We start from the raw sequence: 17,530 nt of genomic DNA, 5'->3' as shown, positions 1-17,530 counted from the left end.
CCACTTGCAGCATGTCTACTCTTGCCGTTTCTTTTTGTCCTAAGTGACTAGAAAATAATTCAGAATAATGACCTACCTTTGTTATAAACCTGTACAGATAGAGAACAGTAACCCTGATCTACTGAGCACAACTAAGAATGAACATTGCAGAGTTTAAGTTCACTTCATTTAGATCAATAAAACTATTGGGTGCATGATTATAAGCCCTATACTTAGCTGCCGATATGAAATATGGCAGAGGTGGGCAAAACACCCAAATGTGCCATGGCCCTAAAAAAAGGTACAGGACAGAACCATTGCTTTAATTACCCTTTAATAGATGCATTTCGGTCTTACAAACCCCATTTTTACATTATCTCCATCACCTTGATCATGCACTCGATCAGAGCAGATGCCAGTTCTATTTTCAAGGGGAGTTGGAACAAAATAGTTCCTTATTCCCCATGGCAGCTCTACATGTCCCAGAAATGGGCTAATAAAGCTAAAACCCCTTTTTAATAAAAACAAGCAGGCATGGGTAACCCAATGTACTCCTGCCATAAACAGAGTAAAGCTGGCCATAGACACAAAGATCCAATCGTTTGAATCCTCGAATGATCGGACTTCCACCATCTCCAGACCTGCCACTAACCATTCAGATCAAATAAAGTAGAAAAAGAACAGATCAGCCCCTGACAGCAATCGTACGCAAGTTATGTCTGACAAAGCTAATTACAGTCTCCTGCTGAAAATCGTACGATCGGCAATACATGCAGAGATATTATCAGCAGACATAAATCTTTTAACCTGTCCGATCGACCAAACTCCATGGGACAAAAAATGTCGGGACTCTCCACACATGGTCCATAAATCGCACGAATCGAGGATTTGTATGATAGGATCTTTGCATCTATTAAGTGCTGGCTGTTGTACTGGATGCTTATCGTTAATTCAAAGTCATACGTGAACATTAAAAAGATCACCTGATGCCAGAGATAAAATAATTATATTGACAAAATAAAGGGATTAAACTAAACCGTGGAAATTGTGTAGAGTAAACACAACAGTCATTTGAAAGAAAAATAAAAGGTTATGGTGCCCTTTTCAAATAACTGCCTGTTGCATGAGTGTTTACAGTATATACACACACTTATTCTTGTGTTCTCGTTTACAAGAAAAGAGAAAAAAGTATATACTCTATGCTACTCTGCTGTATCTGTTGTCAAACCAGCTACAGAGGGAACAAAATAGACAGTCTGCTAAATAAATGATGTTGGGTGCTTGCTGAGAAATGTTCTTATGTTGCTTTGCTCAGGAAAAGAGCCTCAGATGAACTTTTACATCTCCTTAATGAGCAGAGCAGCATCAGAACACGTCTCTGTTTTCTCTCTAAAGGGATAAATATCTCTTTGATTGTACAGTTACAGTAACAACTGCTCTTGTTATAAAGTTCAACATTTCTAAGCACCCTGAACAATTTTGCAATAATTACTTTGTAAGGTTTATGTTACAATTTATATCCCAGGCAAACAGAATCACTGGCACACGTGGCAATTCAGGTGCCGGGTTACCCCGTGCTCTTTATTGCACGTCCGCACAATAAAGAGCACGGGGTAACCCGGCACCTGAATTGCCACGTGTGCCAGTGATTCTGTTTGCCTAGTACGTATTCCTGGGGGTTGCCGTGCCCTCTACACTGTGCACCGGGCTTAAACTATCAAACTGTGAGGAGAGTGTGCGCTGCTTCATCCAAGTTCCTGCACAATTTATATCCCCCCACAATATTATTAAAGCCCTCTTCAAGGTTAGAATGTTAAATACCCTCCTCTGAAAGAAGTCTTGCCCCTCAAGTTTCAGGCATGGACAACTGAAAAAAAAGGCACGCTTCCCCTTTACCCCTCAGAATTTGAATTAACCCATCATTCACTTTACATCAAAGAGCTGCTTGGCAAGTAACCAGTGTCTTATTGGCCTGATAAAGAGGCAGCAATTGGGATGCGAAGAGGTGCCAAAACTTTGTTAAAAACAAAACACAAAGAAATACAAATGACAGTCAGACTTTTTGTTATTAACAGTATATTTCCAAGAAACACAGATTATAAAGATTTCAAGAATGACACTAAACAGATGTGCATAGAAAACAATTATATTTTCCCCGATTTCCCTTTGTCAAGGCATTGCATAGACACGAAGCACCATATTTACATGAAGTTAAAGGGGTGGTTCCCCTTTGAGAAAACATTTGGTATGATGTAGAGTGACAATTTGCAATTTGATTTCATTTTTCTATTATTTCAAGTTTTTGTGTTATTTAGCTTTTTATTCAGCAGCTCTCCAGTTTGCAATGTGGTTGCAAGGGTTCAAATTCCCCTAGCAACCATGCATTGATTTGAATAAGAGACTGGAATATGAATAGGAGAGGCCTGAATAGAAAGATGAGTAATAAAAAATAGCAATAACAATAGCCTTACAGAGCATTTGCTTTTATAAGGGGTCAGTGACGCCCATTTGAAACCTGCAAAGAGTCAGAAGAAAAAGGGAAATAACTATAAAAAAATCAAAACCAATTGAAAAGTTGCTTATAACATACTAAAAGTTAAATTAAAGATGAACCACCTCTTTAAATGGTGGAGGCAAAGCTGGTATTTACAGACATGGGAAATAGATGTTGACCCTTCCCTTCGAATTGGGGGGGGGATCATAGCATAGGAACTGGGAAAGTCTTGGCACAAGGAATAAGCAGCTAGTGTATGTCCCAAGATCTACCCTTCAATTCACTGACAATACTCTCTTCCATATTCCATCCCGGTCCATTGTGTAAACATGAGGTTTGTTGTCAGGAAAGAGGGATTTCAGTGGGCGAGGATTGGCTTTCAAAAACCCAAGCGTTGATCTAATGTGAGAGACGAAATGGGGGGGCTCGGCTTGTGGGGAGGTGGAAAAGTACTGCAAAAAGACAGAGATGCACATCAGAAGGCGTCGTTTTGCCAAAGCACTTTCTGTAGTAGGTTTCAAATGGTAAGAATTGTTATTGTGAATTAGAAGTGTTGTGTGTAAGACTTGATTAAGCTACAGCCCTTTCCTATTCAGTACAATAATAACCCTGTGCACAAATTAAGGTCCATATAGCATTGCTTTGCGGGAGAACTTGACTGGACTGCACAGATCCCCACAGAATACCTACAGGATGAACTGATATCCCAATGCAAGGCCTAACCGCTGAACATCAGCACCCAACCTATCAGGGCTGTGCAAGGCTCATGAAACCGTTTTGCTTGCAGCGTTTAACACTTAAGCTTAATAAGTAGATTTACCTGTAGGATTAGCTCATCCTCTTGCTCCAACCAGAAATCAATGTTTGGGAAAGGTGTCCAGGAATAAGGCCCAAAACTCAGTTGCTCAGTTTTTGAATCATAGGTGTTCACCATCTAAAATGCAAATAGGAAATATGATCACAATATTCCAGAAATACACTCCTAAATCCTGATCCATAACTACAGCTGGAAAGGGATCTTACCATTCTTCTTCTCTTTTGCTTGCAATATAAAATGATCACTATTTACTTGGACTCACAAATCCCACAACTAAAGACCTTAAACTCTGAAAGACTATCATATATCACATATATCATGTAGTACAAACATGGGATCCTGTCATGCCAGAGCAAGAGTGAGCTGGAATTGCTTAGTCTCAGGCTCACAAAGAGACCCTTCATCAGACACTCCAGCAGGGGTTTAAGTAATTCTGAGCTTGAATTTGAACCACTGCGTAGGCCCAGGACATACAGAGTTGATTTCAGCACCAAAGTCTGCTCCATGTGCCTGCACCTGGTCAAACGCAATGGTTCTGAGTACAGGCACAGAAGAGTGCTAAATCTAGTGTAGGGGCCGACTCTCAGCCTGCATGAATCCAGAGGCTAAGAATCAGCCCAATGTGTTACATCCAATATATCTTTTAGGGGTGGGGGCATTTTGCCAAGCAGATGTATTAGGGCTCAATCTATTAAAATCACCAGAAATCCTGTCTCTCTACATGCAGAATTTGTGCAAAAGGCAGATCATTTTGTTACATTTTGTTTGTACTGGAATCAGTTATTTGAGTGAGCTCTAATACATCTGCTAGGAAAGGAGCCCCCTATAAGATATATTGGATCAAACTGTCAATGAATATCTGACACCCAACTGCTGCACGAAAAGAGAACGAAGAGAAACAGATGCTGAGAGAGGGACAGTGAAGATAAACTTGATTATTTCAAAAACTATACAGAATTTTCCATTGGTTGTATTTAGAAAGTTTATTATTTCAGTATGCTGAAGCTTGTATTAAAATTTTATTTTTATGATAGTTTCCCTTTAAGAATAGGTGGTGGCATTAGTTACATTTTGTTGGTGTCTGTCTGTTTTGGGACATTGTATGTTAGTACGGGTAAGGGTATGTAAGGTGGGTGAAAGACCGACCGTGTAACCTCTTGTAGTTACACCCAGAGTCTCATATGCCTGAAATTACATTTTTGGGACAGATCCCTTATCTGAAAACTTGATAATGATATACAGAAAGCTGTGATATATGGGAAAGGCCATCTCCCATAAGAGTCCATTTTAAGCAAAAAATTCTTTTTTTTAAAAAAAAATTCTTTTTCTCTGCAAAAATAGAACGGTACTTTGTACTTGATCCCAACTAAGCTGCAGGAATCCATATTGGGGCTAAAAGAATCCTACTGGGTTTATTTAATATTGAAATATCTATTAGTAGACTTAAGGTATAGTGATCCAATTTACAGACTAGACCCAGGTTCCACACATTCATGGTAACAGCCACAGTGTCAGCCTTACGTTTAACACTGTATGTATCCCCGATATAAATATCATACCATTCCTCCTGTAAGAATGTAAGCCGATCTCAGATCTTCATCTGGTCCTCGATTTTGCAAAGTCGCCTTGAATATCTGTCCTGTTTTCACATTTACAGCTAAAGCAGAAAAACATTTACAGCTCAGAGACTACAAATGTACTACACCTATAACACTATCATACAAATGAAACTGTGTAATAAACAAAGGGGTAGTTCACATTTTAATTACTCTATCAACTTTATCAAACTCTTTTAAGTCAATGTTGCAATTGCATTTTGTGTCTTCTCAGTGGTGCATTAAAACTGTTATATGATTGCTAGGATCCAACTTCCCATAGCAACCAGGCAGCAATTATAATGACAGAGAAGAATATAAACAGAAGAAAAGAAATGTATATTAGTAATGTAAAAAAATGGAGCCTTCAAGGGGTTGTTCACCTTCCAAACACTTTTTTCAATTCAGTTGTTTTAGATTGTTGAGTTTTCGGGAAAGCTCCGAAGTTTGCGCGACTATTTTTTCTGGCTTTTTTCTTAATAAATGAGGTCCATTTGGGCAATCGGAGTTGGTCAGATTTCTAACTTAGAAATACTGAGATAAATTCAGACCTTGATAAATAACCCCCTAACACAATGGATTGTGAATGATTGAACCCAACTAGCTTTCATGGTTTCTTCTTTAAGCTAAACATTACATCATGCATGATACAGTGAACATGCTGTATACACGCCGCATTTTTAAATACACTTACCAATACCATAAATTATTGGGTAGTGGATGCCATCCTCTTCCTTATCATTCAGCTCTGTAATTAAGGAAACATATGCAAGGTTTATGCCCATGTTCCATTATTTTGTTCAATTATGCTTGAGCTATTGACGGTAAATGCAGTGTTTGCGTACAGGCTGTGCATAACTACATTGATTTGCAGAACAATTATGGAGCAACGTATTAAGTGGCGTTAGAAATTAAAAATAAATTATATTATACTATAAATAAGGAATCAGTGGCCTAGAAATCACTGAAATATCTTTTATGACAACAGGAATAACGACTTGTGTTAAAATGGATGCAAACCTGTTCGCAGATGAACATCATTCATAAAAGATACCTGTACGCTGTACCCACACCTGCTCCTTGCACTCCTGTTTACTTGGGGTGAGTGCCAATGTGCTTGACCGACTTACTCTGATACATATTGTGCATGGCCCACACTGACAGTAGGGAACCCTAGAATTACCACCAGCCTTAACGTGGAGGTACATCAATAGCTGCATTGCACACTAATTGCTGTTTAAACACAGAATGCATTGGCGCGCCAGAGATTACATACCCCCTCTGAACACTGCAACACACTATATACTTTGCATGCGATGTGCACTTATGCACTCCATTTTTTAAAGAGCCTTCTGATCTATAGAGTCAATTAGATAGTACACTAAAGCACAATACATTTTCTGTACCTGAAACGCAGCATGTAAGGAGATGAACCTCATCTAGCACATTATCAAACGCACCTGCAAATACAGGAAAAAAAAATCTGTTTTATAAATCAAAGCTTGTAACCGACAGCCGCTTACCTTCCAAAGATCACAGAATCCACAACACGGTCTACCTACCAGTGATTGCATATTACATATTTGCTCTTTGACCTGACAACATGCAGTGCACCTAGATCAAAGATGACATTTCTGACCCATGTTATGGCCACATTCCCTAAATACCACGTCCATTTTACAAAATTTGGCAGTTTATGGAAAGTTTGAACACACATCTGAGGGTTTTAGGACCATATTTTATGTGTTATTTCAGTTTTGCATTGTTTTAGAAACGTTGTATCTTTTTCTGGTGTTCAATGCAGGAAACTTGGGACAGCAGACTGAGCTGTCAAAATCGGGACTGTCCAATGCATATCGGGACAGTTGGGAGAAATGGATATGTGATGCCTAAGGGCTATAGCACTCTCAGCGATGTCGCCTATATGCAATCACTGTAAAATGTATTTTCAGTTGCAAGTATGGGGATTGCTGCATGTAAAACACTTTATGTGCCCTGATTTGGCGTAATTATGGGAAAATGCCTTCACTATTATGCCAGTCATATGTAAAGTATTTTACATACTTGCCAACGTAAAGATATTTTCCAATAATTTCCCCCACATGTAACAGATTGCTGCACGTGTCACTGATGTGACGTAGTGATGTCAAGAGGACGGCCACTCAAAATAATTTCCTATGTACTTTGAACATATATCGAGAACGCCACAAATATTAGGTGATCATACACTGATATCACTTACTGAATAGTTCACTTGAAAGCGTCTGTGAATATTGTTTGCTGTCAATGAAACCTCCAACAAGGTGCAGTTCTAGTCTAATAAAGAGAAATAACTGTTGAATTCAGGGTTTCATCTGGCAGTAGTTAAAATGAAAAAGTGGCAACAATAACAAATAGAAACCACTCACATTCCTGTGTATCCCTATGTTGCTGCCCAACACTGATGCTGGACACTAGCCTCCTTTTCCCACATAGGATCATCTTAGAATAAAAAATTGATCTCTACTCAATTTAGCCACCAACATGCTGGGCCACATTTGGGATGTTTTGATCGGTTGACCGCGAGGCCACTAAAATCATAATGAGAGCCACATCAGTGTACTGATGCAATCCTCTCCCAGTGTTGTTTTCTTACCTACCCAATAGATATCTGAAAGTCAAGAAATCCCAATATAAGAAGTATTTGTATAACAAAATAAACAGTGGCCTGTTGTAACATTGCAGTATCGTTTTCATTTATAAAGTTTACCTTATCAAAATAAATCAGCGATTAACCTATGAAAACAGTTATGACAGAAATGATGTATTATTTACCTTCCCTCATCAGTGTTGTTTGTTAAGGATTTGACTGCATGCAGAACAGCTGCAACCTCGTTCTTTGTGTCTGATCCATCACAATGTGCAAGGCAGGTGGCTCCACTACCTAAAAAAAAAAAATATATATATATATATATATATATATTCTGTCGGTTCCTTGAAAAAGTTCCCAGTGAGGACCGAAACGTTGGAAAATGAACCTGTGAATAAAGACACTTTTATTTCACTGAATATGAACGAGTGCGGGTCCTGCTTACTGAATTATATATATATATATATATATATATATATATATATATAATATATATATATATATATATATATATATATATATATATATATATATATATATATATATATATATAAAAATTGTGGAACAGAATAAGATAAAACCTTTAAAAGTCTATCAGTATAAAAAAAAAAGGGGGTTGGAAACAGGGTCCGTTCAGAAACTGAAACCGTATTTTTAAAGGGATTCTGTCAGGTGGAAAAAGTTAAAATCAGTTCAAATTTGATACAAGGCCAGCCATTTTCTTACTTTCCTAGTCCCTTCAGCCTTGTGACTTAGGCTGTGATAAACGTCAGTCTCCCTTTACTTCTGTACTGTAATGTGATGTTACCCCCCCCCCATGCAAACTAGGGTTACTTAGTCAGTAAAATACCAGCCAAGGCAGAGATTACATATTTACTGTCAATGTATTTTTTGTGCATTACTGACAGTTATTTATATTGTCTTTTTTATTGTTTATCTTTTAATTAATCTGGGGACCTTCTTATTCATGTAACATTTCAAAATCCAACACAACCACTGGTTAGGGCAAGTGACCCGAGCAACTAGGCAGCTTTAATTCCAAACTGAACGGCCTCACAACACAAAATCATTTCAAAATCTTAAATAGAAATACCAGTGATACTAAATGATTTTTTAATACTGCGGTTTACTGAGAGCTAATTTAAAGTGTCGGACCTTAAAAATCACACTTATTCCTTACCGTACCTGTGTGTCTGAGCACTAAAATGTGACAAGTGGTGGCATCATCTGACCCCAGAACGGAGACAAACCCTGTTAAAAGCAAGAACAACAAGTCAGTTCTGACAGTCCCTCAACCTAGTACCCATTTAAAGGGGTAGTTCACTTTTTAAAAAATTATCCCCATGCTCCCCCTATTGCTAAATAACCATGTATTATGGCACTGTGGCTCCTTAACAGCACTTTTCAAATAAAGTTATACATACATACTGTGACAAACTGGCTGCCTGAACATGTATTTTTTGGGGGAAATTAACTATGGTAGGCAGGTAAGAGTAGGATCAGGAGCATAGGGACACAGTATCTTCAGGCAAAAACACACGTTTATTTCACTAAACTCTTCCCAACATAAAGTCACCATAAAGCAGTTCATTAGCGTTTCAACAACACGCATTCAAACTTTTCCCCTCTCTGGGGTTCTCACCATACAGGGTTGCTTCAAAACTCGAACATTCAGGCTTCTCACTAAGCCCTTTTTACTCCTCCCTCCAGGGATATCAATTCACCAGCCTTTGGTCTGGCTCACCTTCTGGCAGCATAACATCCCCCTCCAACACAAGGAGGTCTCCAGGATGCACTGAGGAATCAGATCGCGGGACCGCATCAACGAACAGATGCAGTCCGCGATCCGACGGGATTTTTACCCTTGCCCAATTGACATCTGGTGACTTTTGGCCAGATATCGATCGGGCAGGTGTAAAAATCCCACCGGATCGCGGACTGCATCTGTTCGTTGATGCTCTACCGCAATCTGACCACCCATATGATCCAATCGTTGGGCCCTAGGGCCAAAGATTGGATCAGCCAGATATCGACCACCTCAATGTTGGCATTCACGCTTTGAGTTGAGTCAAAAGTTGTTTTTGTCAATGCCGTTTTAATGAGGTGTCTATGGGAGCGGATCTGCTTCTCTCAGCCTACAAAGAAAAACACAGGCTAAGAGCAGCGGGGCCAATGCTCCATGTGCCCTCAACCTTTTGGTTGTCAGTAGGAATGTGCAAATGAGGAAAGAAGAGACAGGGCACAAGCAGTAGCACTTGAAACTCACGCTGCCCTGACTCTTACGGCACAAAACTCTGCCAATCTCTGCAACAATAGTAGAACAGAAGGCTGGTAACAAGAAATAACTTGGTAAGATGAGATTTTTGTTAAATGGTTCCTTTTGCCCATCAACAGCACATGGATAACAAAAGGTGAACTACCCCTTTATAGTAGAACACATCATTTAAAACTGAAGCATTTAAACTGTAATTTCCTAAACAAATTATATGGATACATAGGGAAACTAGTTCTATGTGAGTACATGACAGGTGAGTTGTCCATATGCGCTTAAATACAGGACAGTGAGAAGCTAAGCTAATGCCACAACAGGCTGTTTCTTTGTATAAACGCAGGCATAGAAAAAGCCAGTCCCTTCCATGTTATAGGCCTTTTGAGCACTATACTTTAGAATTTCTACACCAACAGGAACAGCCTGGTGTGACGTCTGCTAAGATAAGCAGCATTCTCCAGGTCAACAAGCAGTCTGTACTGAAAGCACATTCATTAACAATCAGTATATCAGAAAAAATATAAATATTTACTGCATTCTACAGAAGTATACATTCCGTATAGAACCAAGTATAGTGTAAAAGGTTACATGGAAAGAAAATAATTCAGATCTAATGTGACCCATCTACTAAACTACGAATCAGAGGCAGGAATATTGCTGACACTATGTGAATGTGATAGTCCAATAAGTGGCACCTACATGACGTGACAAATCTGATGAACATTTCTTACAATATTTACAGAATGGTCAGCTATATGGAATCAAAATGGTACGTTACATTGCAAGTGTGTACTAGAATAGTTCACTCACTATCATTGGGAGTAGTTACTGCCAATTCCCTTTGCTGCACATATAGAAAACCTTTGGGTCCAAAAGTCTGAGTTGGCTGGCTCGTTAAAGCTTTAGCTCGCTCCTAATGAACAAAAGATAAAATAGAAATGGTCATATTATAACTATCTTTTGATTCACAAATTTATATTCGCATTTTCACTTTGCAGAGAAACATGATAAAAGTCAACCAATTATTTAATAGCTATTCTACTCTATTTAACAACCTTGAGGTGGGCAATATTGGGCTGATCAGATCGTGGGCCCTAGGGCCCAACGATCGGATCCTAGCGAACGCGCGGTCGGATCGTGGGACCGCATCAACGAACAGATGCGGCCGAGATCCGGCGGGATTTTTAGTCCCATCCGATCGAGATCTGGCCGACTTTCGGCCAGATCTCGATCAGGGAAGCCCGTCGGGGGTCCCCATACACGGGCGAATAAGCTGCCGACTCTGTCTGTCGGCAGCTTTTATCGGCCCGTGTATGGCCACCTTAAGTCAGGAAGAGATAACATCTATATTTCGCAGGTCCTCCTATTACCTTAACTTTTAGTATGTTATAAAAAGTCTAATTCTAAGCAACCTTTCAATTGGTCTTCATTTTTCTTTTTAATACTTTTTTTAATTATGTGCCTTATTCTTCTCACTCTTTCCAGACCCTTCTAAAAAATAAGTGCACTGTAAGGCTACAAATGTATTGTTATTGCTACTTTCTATTACTTGTCTTTCTATTCAGGCCTCTCCTATTCAAATTTCAGTCTCTTATTAAAATCAATGCACGGTTGTTAGGTAATCAGGACTCTTAACAACCAGATTGCTGAAATAACAAACTGGAGAGCTGCTGAATACTGCACACCATCTCTACTAGCTCATTACCTGAAGCTGAGGGTGCAACTGAACGATCTGTAGAGCAGACAGGGTGACATCCAGCCTTTGGCCGCCTACAATCAAAGGCATGTCTAAGGAAACGTCAGAGAATCCTTCCAAATGTCTTCTAAGGTCCTTCTAGGAAGTAAGCGTTTCCTTTCTGGACACACTGGCAGTTGTAGTCACAACGGGTCTCTGCATCGGGGAACAACAAAGAAATGGGAACTGCATCTACCAGAATGCTTTGCGTGACTACAACCAGGGAATATGTTTCAGTGGTTGGACACGATTTTTCCTTTAGACGCTGATTCTTGGTAAAACGGCGTACTCGTGTGTTGCAGATTGTCACTCAAGAGTCCACATTCACACTTGGGATAGTCAGAATATTGCTGTGGTGAAACTGGAATTGTTGCTAAGCTGGAAAAAAAAAGGAAAAGATATGAATGGTAGCTGCAACTGCTTTATTGCCACTGTGCATAGCTGCCACTCCTTACATTTTAAACTGGATGCAGAATAACATTAAAGGGGTGGTTCACCTTAAAGTTAACTTTTATTAAGTTATAGAACGGCCAATTCTAAGCAACTTTTCAATTGGTTTTCATTATTTATAGTTTTATAGTTATTTGCCTTTTTCTTCTGACTCTTTGCAGCTTTCAAATGGGTGTCGCTGATTCCCTTTTAAAAAACAAATGCTCTGCAAGGCTATAAATGTATTGTTATTGTTACTTTTTATTACTGATCCTTCTATCCCCTAGTTACCAGATTGCTTAAGATGCACATTGAAGAGCTGCTGAATAAAAAGCTAAATTACTCAAAAACCTTCAATATTAAAAAATGAAAACTAATTGCAAATTGTCTCAGAATATCACTCTCTACAAAATACTAAAAGTTATCTCAAAGATGAACAACCCCTTTAATAATCAGATCCTCCCAAAAAGCAAAAACAGAAATATTTTTATTTAAAGGGCAGTTCGAATTTAAGTTAACTTTTAGTATGTTATAGAATGACCAGTTCTAAGCAACTTTTCAATAGGTCATTATTTGTTGACTGTTATTGCTACTTTTTATTCCTCCTCAACTTTCTATCCAGGCCTCTCCTATTTATATTCCAGTCTCTTATTCAAATCAATGCATGGTCACTAGAGTAACTTGGACCCTAGCAACCAGATTGCTGACATTGCAAAGTGGAGAGCCATTGAAGAAGAAGCTAAATAACTTAAAACTCATAAATCATTCTTGTCTGAGTTGCATAAGGTTATTTTTATGTCACGGTCAATGCTTCTGTCATCTCACAGTACATATGATTTAGCAACGCTTGTATAATTGTGTAACAGGCCACACCCGCTTGCAGATCTAAAAAAAAAATGGACAAATGCTTTTTCTGAAAGCCAAAACAGTCACAAGAAATTACGTAAGGGTTACGGAGATCAAGATCACTACATCCAATAGCTTGGCTCATGACTGGACTAGTATGTGTAAAAGCAAAAATGCTTTATAATACAATAACTACAAAATATGCTACAAAATAACTAACAGAATAATCAGACTACATTTTAAGCATTGGTTTTATTCATCTGCTCATGTTGAAAAAGGGTGTGTACACTGCTTTTTTAACAATCACAGTACATAAGTGATCCAGACACTGGTTCAGTTATAGTTTTTTTTAGTCAGGGAGGGATTATTTCCCCCCCTTCTGAAGAACACTATGCTGAGGGTGCATGGAGTGTTGGCTGTAGTGATGTGTGGGCCGGGCTGATACCCGCAGGTTCGGTCCAACCTCGCACTTCCGGTTGCGGGTGGGTCCCGGGTGAGCTCTTCTTCCTGCTCTCCCCGTCCGCTACCTTGCACTGACGGTTTCCGACTTTCTTTTTTTATAGATGTGCGCCTTTTCGCCCTGCCCCTTTTTGTGATGCCATTGGCGGGACGGTTTGGCTCGGGTCTTTAAAAGGAACCTGGAAGTTGCTGGCACGGGTTCACGGAGGGCGGGTAAAAACCGCAAATCACTAGTTGGCTGCACTGTTCTCAGCCTGCATTTTTTTTTTTTTGCAGGCAGAAGGAAGCAGATCTGTCCTTTACATACTGTAGTAAAACTGCACCAAGAAGTACAGTTTCTGCTTGGCTACACAAACCCCAAAAATACCTGCTATCTCGCTTTCAAGCCAATCTCCACTTGGCTCCGCTTCATGTAGCCAAATGGAGGCTGGAGCATTAAGGATGCACAGATCCACTTCTCTCTGCCTGTAGCTTTCCAGTTTTGAATTTCAGGGGCTATCTGGTTGCTAGGGGCTCAATTTACCCTAGTAACCAGGAAGTGGCCTCTATAAAAGATTGGTATATAACTAGCAGGGGGCCTAATAGTTAGATAAGGAGTAAAAAGCAGCAACTATAAAATAATAGCTTCAGAGAGCAATAGTTTTTGGTTGTTGGGATCAGGCAAGAGGCAAATAATGCAAAATGTGAAAAATATGAAAGACCAAACAAAAAGTTGTTAACAATAGGTCATGCTATACGAAACATTAACTTAAAGGTGAACTGCCCCTTTAAAACAGATGAAAGTAGTGGACTGCATAAAAGAGGTGGACTCAATCCACTAGTAAGTAGTGGTTTGATTACGCAAGCCTAAACCTACACCCAAAACAAAGGAGAGCACGTACATCTCACTGTATCCAGTTATATATATATATATATTATACATGTGGTACTGGGTGCCTGGGAGACACGTCAGCCCCTCACCCTGTGGCATGAATTCACTGGTAAGAAATTGAACTTTTGGTTCCGTCAGGGATATAACCCAGTTCTCAGCTTCCAAATAACCAGTCTTGTCAAATTCCAAGAAAATTCAGTCAGATTTTGGGAGGCCCCAAGACCCTGATCTCCTTATCTGGCCAGTGGAATAAAGAACAGAACCTGCCGGTTTCCCCTTATCCAAAGCAAACGCATTACACTTGAGCATAAGCCACATACCTCAGTCTGTTTACACTCAATTTGGCTTTTTAAAGGAGACGTTTCATATAATCTTCATATTCAGATTTAGTAGTTACCCATCCCCCAAATGTGTAAAGATGCAGTGGGGGAAAAAAAGCATTTTGAAAGCGATTTACCTCCTAAAACTGTCACTATATCAGAGCTGCAGAGAGATCCTTACTGCTCACAGTCTAAGTTGAAATGAGGGGTGGGAGTGTCTGTTCATTCTCTCACAGGAAATGGTCACAACGCTGACTGACAGGCTGAACTCTGCTGTAGCTGGGAGGACCCTTCCCCTCCCACTGCCTGTGTCTGTTCCCAGCTGCACAGAGCTGTCTTTACTGCTGCCTGATCTAGTTGTAACAGAATTTGTTTAGGTATCGTCCTCCCTCTCTGACTCTCCCTCCCCTTCACTTACCAGCTTTCTCCCTCCCTGGCTCTCACTCCCCAGCTCACTCATTCTACAGCTCCCCCTCCTCCTCACAGCACAGATAACTAGACAGCAGAAACACTTGACAGGTCTTGATGTTTGTTGCCTGCCTGCTTCAAAAGGCTCTTCCCCTTAGAGTTTAAGGCAGGGGTGCCCAAAAGGTAGATGGGGTTCTACCAGTAGACCTTTAGCTGGGGATCAGTAGATCTCACTGGTTTAAGCACACTGGTAGACTCGGGGAGATTTAGAAGCCTGGCAACTAATCACCTCTTCTGCGGGCGACAATCTCCCCGAACTGCCTTCCCTGTGCCTGCCGCCTGCTATGACAATAAGCCTGCGTCAATGCACTTGCGGCGCTTCGATTTCCGAAGTCGCCCGAAGTGGGAAGTAGGGTTGCCACCTTTAATGGAAAAAAATACCGGCCTTCCTATATATTTATCTCTTTTCCCTATTTATAACATTGGGATCAACCATAATTTTTACCTGCCAGGCCGGTAAAATACCGGCCAGGTGGCAACCCTAGTGGGAAGTGAGCCAGTGAGGGAGGGGGAGCAAGAGCCAGGGAGGGGGAGCGAGAGCTGGTAAGAGAATGGAAGACGCTGGTCTGGAATCTGCGGACTATTGGATTCGATGAATTAAGCTGGCCATAGACGCAAAGATCCGATTGTACGAATCCTCGAGTCTTACGATTTTCGGATCATGTGTGGAGTGTCACGACATTTATCTTGCCATTCCGATTGGTCAAACGGACAGGTTAAAAGATTTCTGTCGACTGACGATCATATCTCTGTATGTATCTTCAGTGGGAGATTGTCACTTTGTCAGACAAAAACTGTTTTTGTGACTTCGGCGAAAAGACCCGAAGTCACAAAAACAGCTGATATTGAAGTCCTGAAGCTGCGAAAACACCCAAAGTCACGAAAGGAGGCGAAGTTGAAGTGCTGAAGCCACAAGTTCAATTCTACTGAACACCAATGTGGGTTTTTTTTTTTTTTAATCCCCTGGCCCCCAATGTATTATTTTAATATTCTATAGGCCCCTGGCCACCAATGTTTTTTTTGTTTTTTTTAAGTTTTAACTTGTAAGGTGGGCCCTGACACCAATGTTTTTTTAAAGAATATTTTTTGGGGCCCCAATATTTTTTAACTTTTAAGGGGGGACGTACGATCGTTCGTCCGATATTGCAGGGAAATCTTTGCATCTATAGCCAGCTTTAGTTTGTTTTTTGTTTCAAGGGAGGGGTGTACATGCAAAGCAGGGTGGGGAGAAGAGCAGCACTGAGAAGGACCCTAACTTGAATAGGCATCAAGATGACACCAGCAAATAGCCCCGCCAGGGTTGCCAGGTGTGATTTTCAAAACCAGCCAAAGTCAGCTACACAACTAGCCCAAAACTAAAAGTAGCACAAAAATAGCAAAATATGTGCAGTGAAAAAAAGTCTAAAAAATACACAAATATATATAAAGATATGCCTTTTTTTACATTTTTTCATGAAACAAAATGGGTCAGATGTGGGGCCCAGGAGGTTTAAGGGTCCCATAAGGCCCTAACACATATACAATTTCAATAAATATTGGTAAACAGTTCTACCTTTTTAGGTGGCCAGCAGATTTTTCCCCCAAAATTGTCTGAAATTGGGGAAAGTCACCAGAAAATGCAAGAATGCTTAAGAGTGACGGGAGACTGGGGTACAGGGCCCAAAATCTAGTAACTCCCATTGCATGCTGGGTATTGTAGTCTTACATTGAACTTGGCAGTTGGCAAATTGGTAAACAAAAACTACATTAACCAATATGCATTGGGAGTCACATTATGGCAAGAAAAAAACTTTGGTTTCCAAAGTACCCCAAATCTGTACCTTGGCTAGTTTGTACTTTCAAAAACCCGCCTGGGCTTTAAATTAGTAGCCCAATTTGGCTGGAAACCCACCAACCTGGCAACCCTGAGCCATGCCTGCATGTCCTGTCCTTCTCAGCGGCTGTGGATAGCTAGGGAAAAGAAAGAGAGAGCCCACGGCTGCACACAGTCTGTATGGATCGCAGCACAAGAAGTCTTGGGAGGGGCAACATCAGTTTTCAAGCAATTAACCCTAAAGTTGACCCTAAAGGTATATAATAAAACGTTCCCTTCAATTTTATTTTAGTATGAGGAATGGATTGAGGAGTAAAAACATTATGGTATATATCCCCAGTGTCGGACTGGGACACCAGGGGCCCACCCTCAGTACTATTTTCTTCCTCTCTGTACTCAACTTCTATTCTCTTGGTCACTTTTCTTTAGATACTATAATCTATTATTGCACCTATTTAGCCACTTTATCATAGGAATAGGGAACGCCCATGAAATAGGCCAAATGTTTAGCAGCATTAGGGCCCACTGACACCTGGGCCCAACGGGAGTTTTCCTGGTATCCCAGTCCGACACTGTATGTCCCCTTTAAAATTGTAGGAGATACTTCAGTCTTGACTTTCATCTGAGCCAGGAGTGCAAAGGATCAGGGGTGACTGTATTTTAGGGTAGGGGGTATGTTTTTTTTTATTAAGGGTTTGTTTGATATAAATAAAAAAAGATAGAGCCTTTAAACATCTGTAATGAGCAATCATTATAAATGATATTTTATATAAAAATAATAGAGAGAGAGAGACAATGAGGCCTTC

General features: G+C 40.1%; 1 protein-coding gene across 3 annotated transcripts in view; it reads right to left on the bottom strand.

The window, feature by feature from the left end:
- The window catches only part of ntan1.L (N-terminal asparagine amidase L homeolog), a 47,961-nt gene extending 33,217 nt beyond the window's left edge, over positions 1 to 14,744 (bottom strand). The window contains 11 exon segments of one of the 3 annotated variants that reach the window (NM_001096806.1): positions 2,039 to 2,925; positions 3,294 to 3,407; positions 4,850 to 4,947; positions 5,580 to 5,633; positions 6,292 to 6,345; positions 7,128 to 7,201; positions 7,700 to 7,808; positions 8,700 to 8,765; positions 10,594 to 10,696; positions 11,489 to 11,896; positions 14,581 to 14,617. In NM_001096806.1, the coding sequence (NP_001090275.1) occupies positions 2,749 to 2,925; positions 3,294 to 3,407; positions 4,850 to 4,947; positions 5,580 to 5,633; positions 6,292 to 6,345; positions 7,128 to 7,201; positions 7,700 to 7,808; positions 8,700 to 8,765; positions 10,594 to 10,696; positions 11,489 to 11,569 (930 nt within the window). In that variant the 5' untranslated portion in view covers positions 11,570 to 11,896; positions 14,581 to 14,617 and the 3' untranslated portion in view covers positions 2,039 to 2,748. 3 annotated transcript variants of the gene reach the window in all.
- Between the last annotated feature and the right edge of the window lie 2,786 nt (positions 14,745 to 17,530).

This window comes from Xenopus laevis, chromosome 9_10L (genome assembly GCF_017654675.1).
Source record: "Xenopus laevis strain J_2021 chromosome 9_10L, Xenopus_laevis_v10.1, whole genome shotgun sequence".
In the NCBI taxonomy this organism is placed as follows: Eukaryota; Metazoa; Chordata; class Amphibia; order Anura; family Pipidae; genus Xenopus; species Xenopus laevis.
The sequence above is the reverse complement of the archived record's forward strand: the minus strand, read 5'-3'. Positions and strand labels throughout refer to the sequence as shown.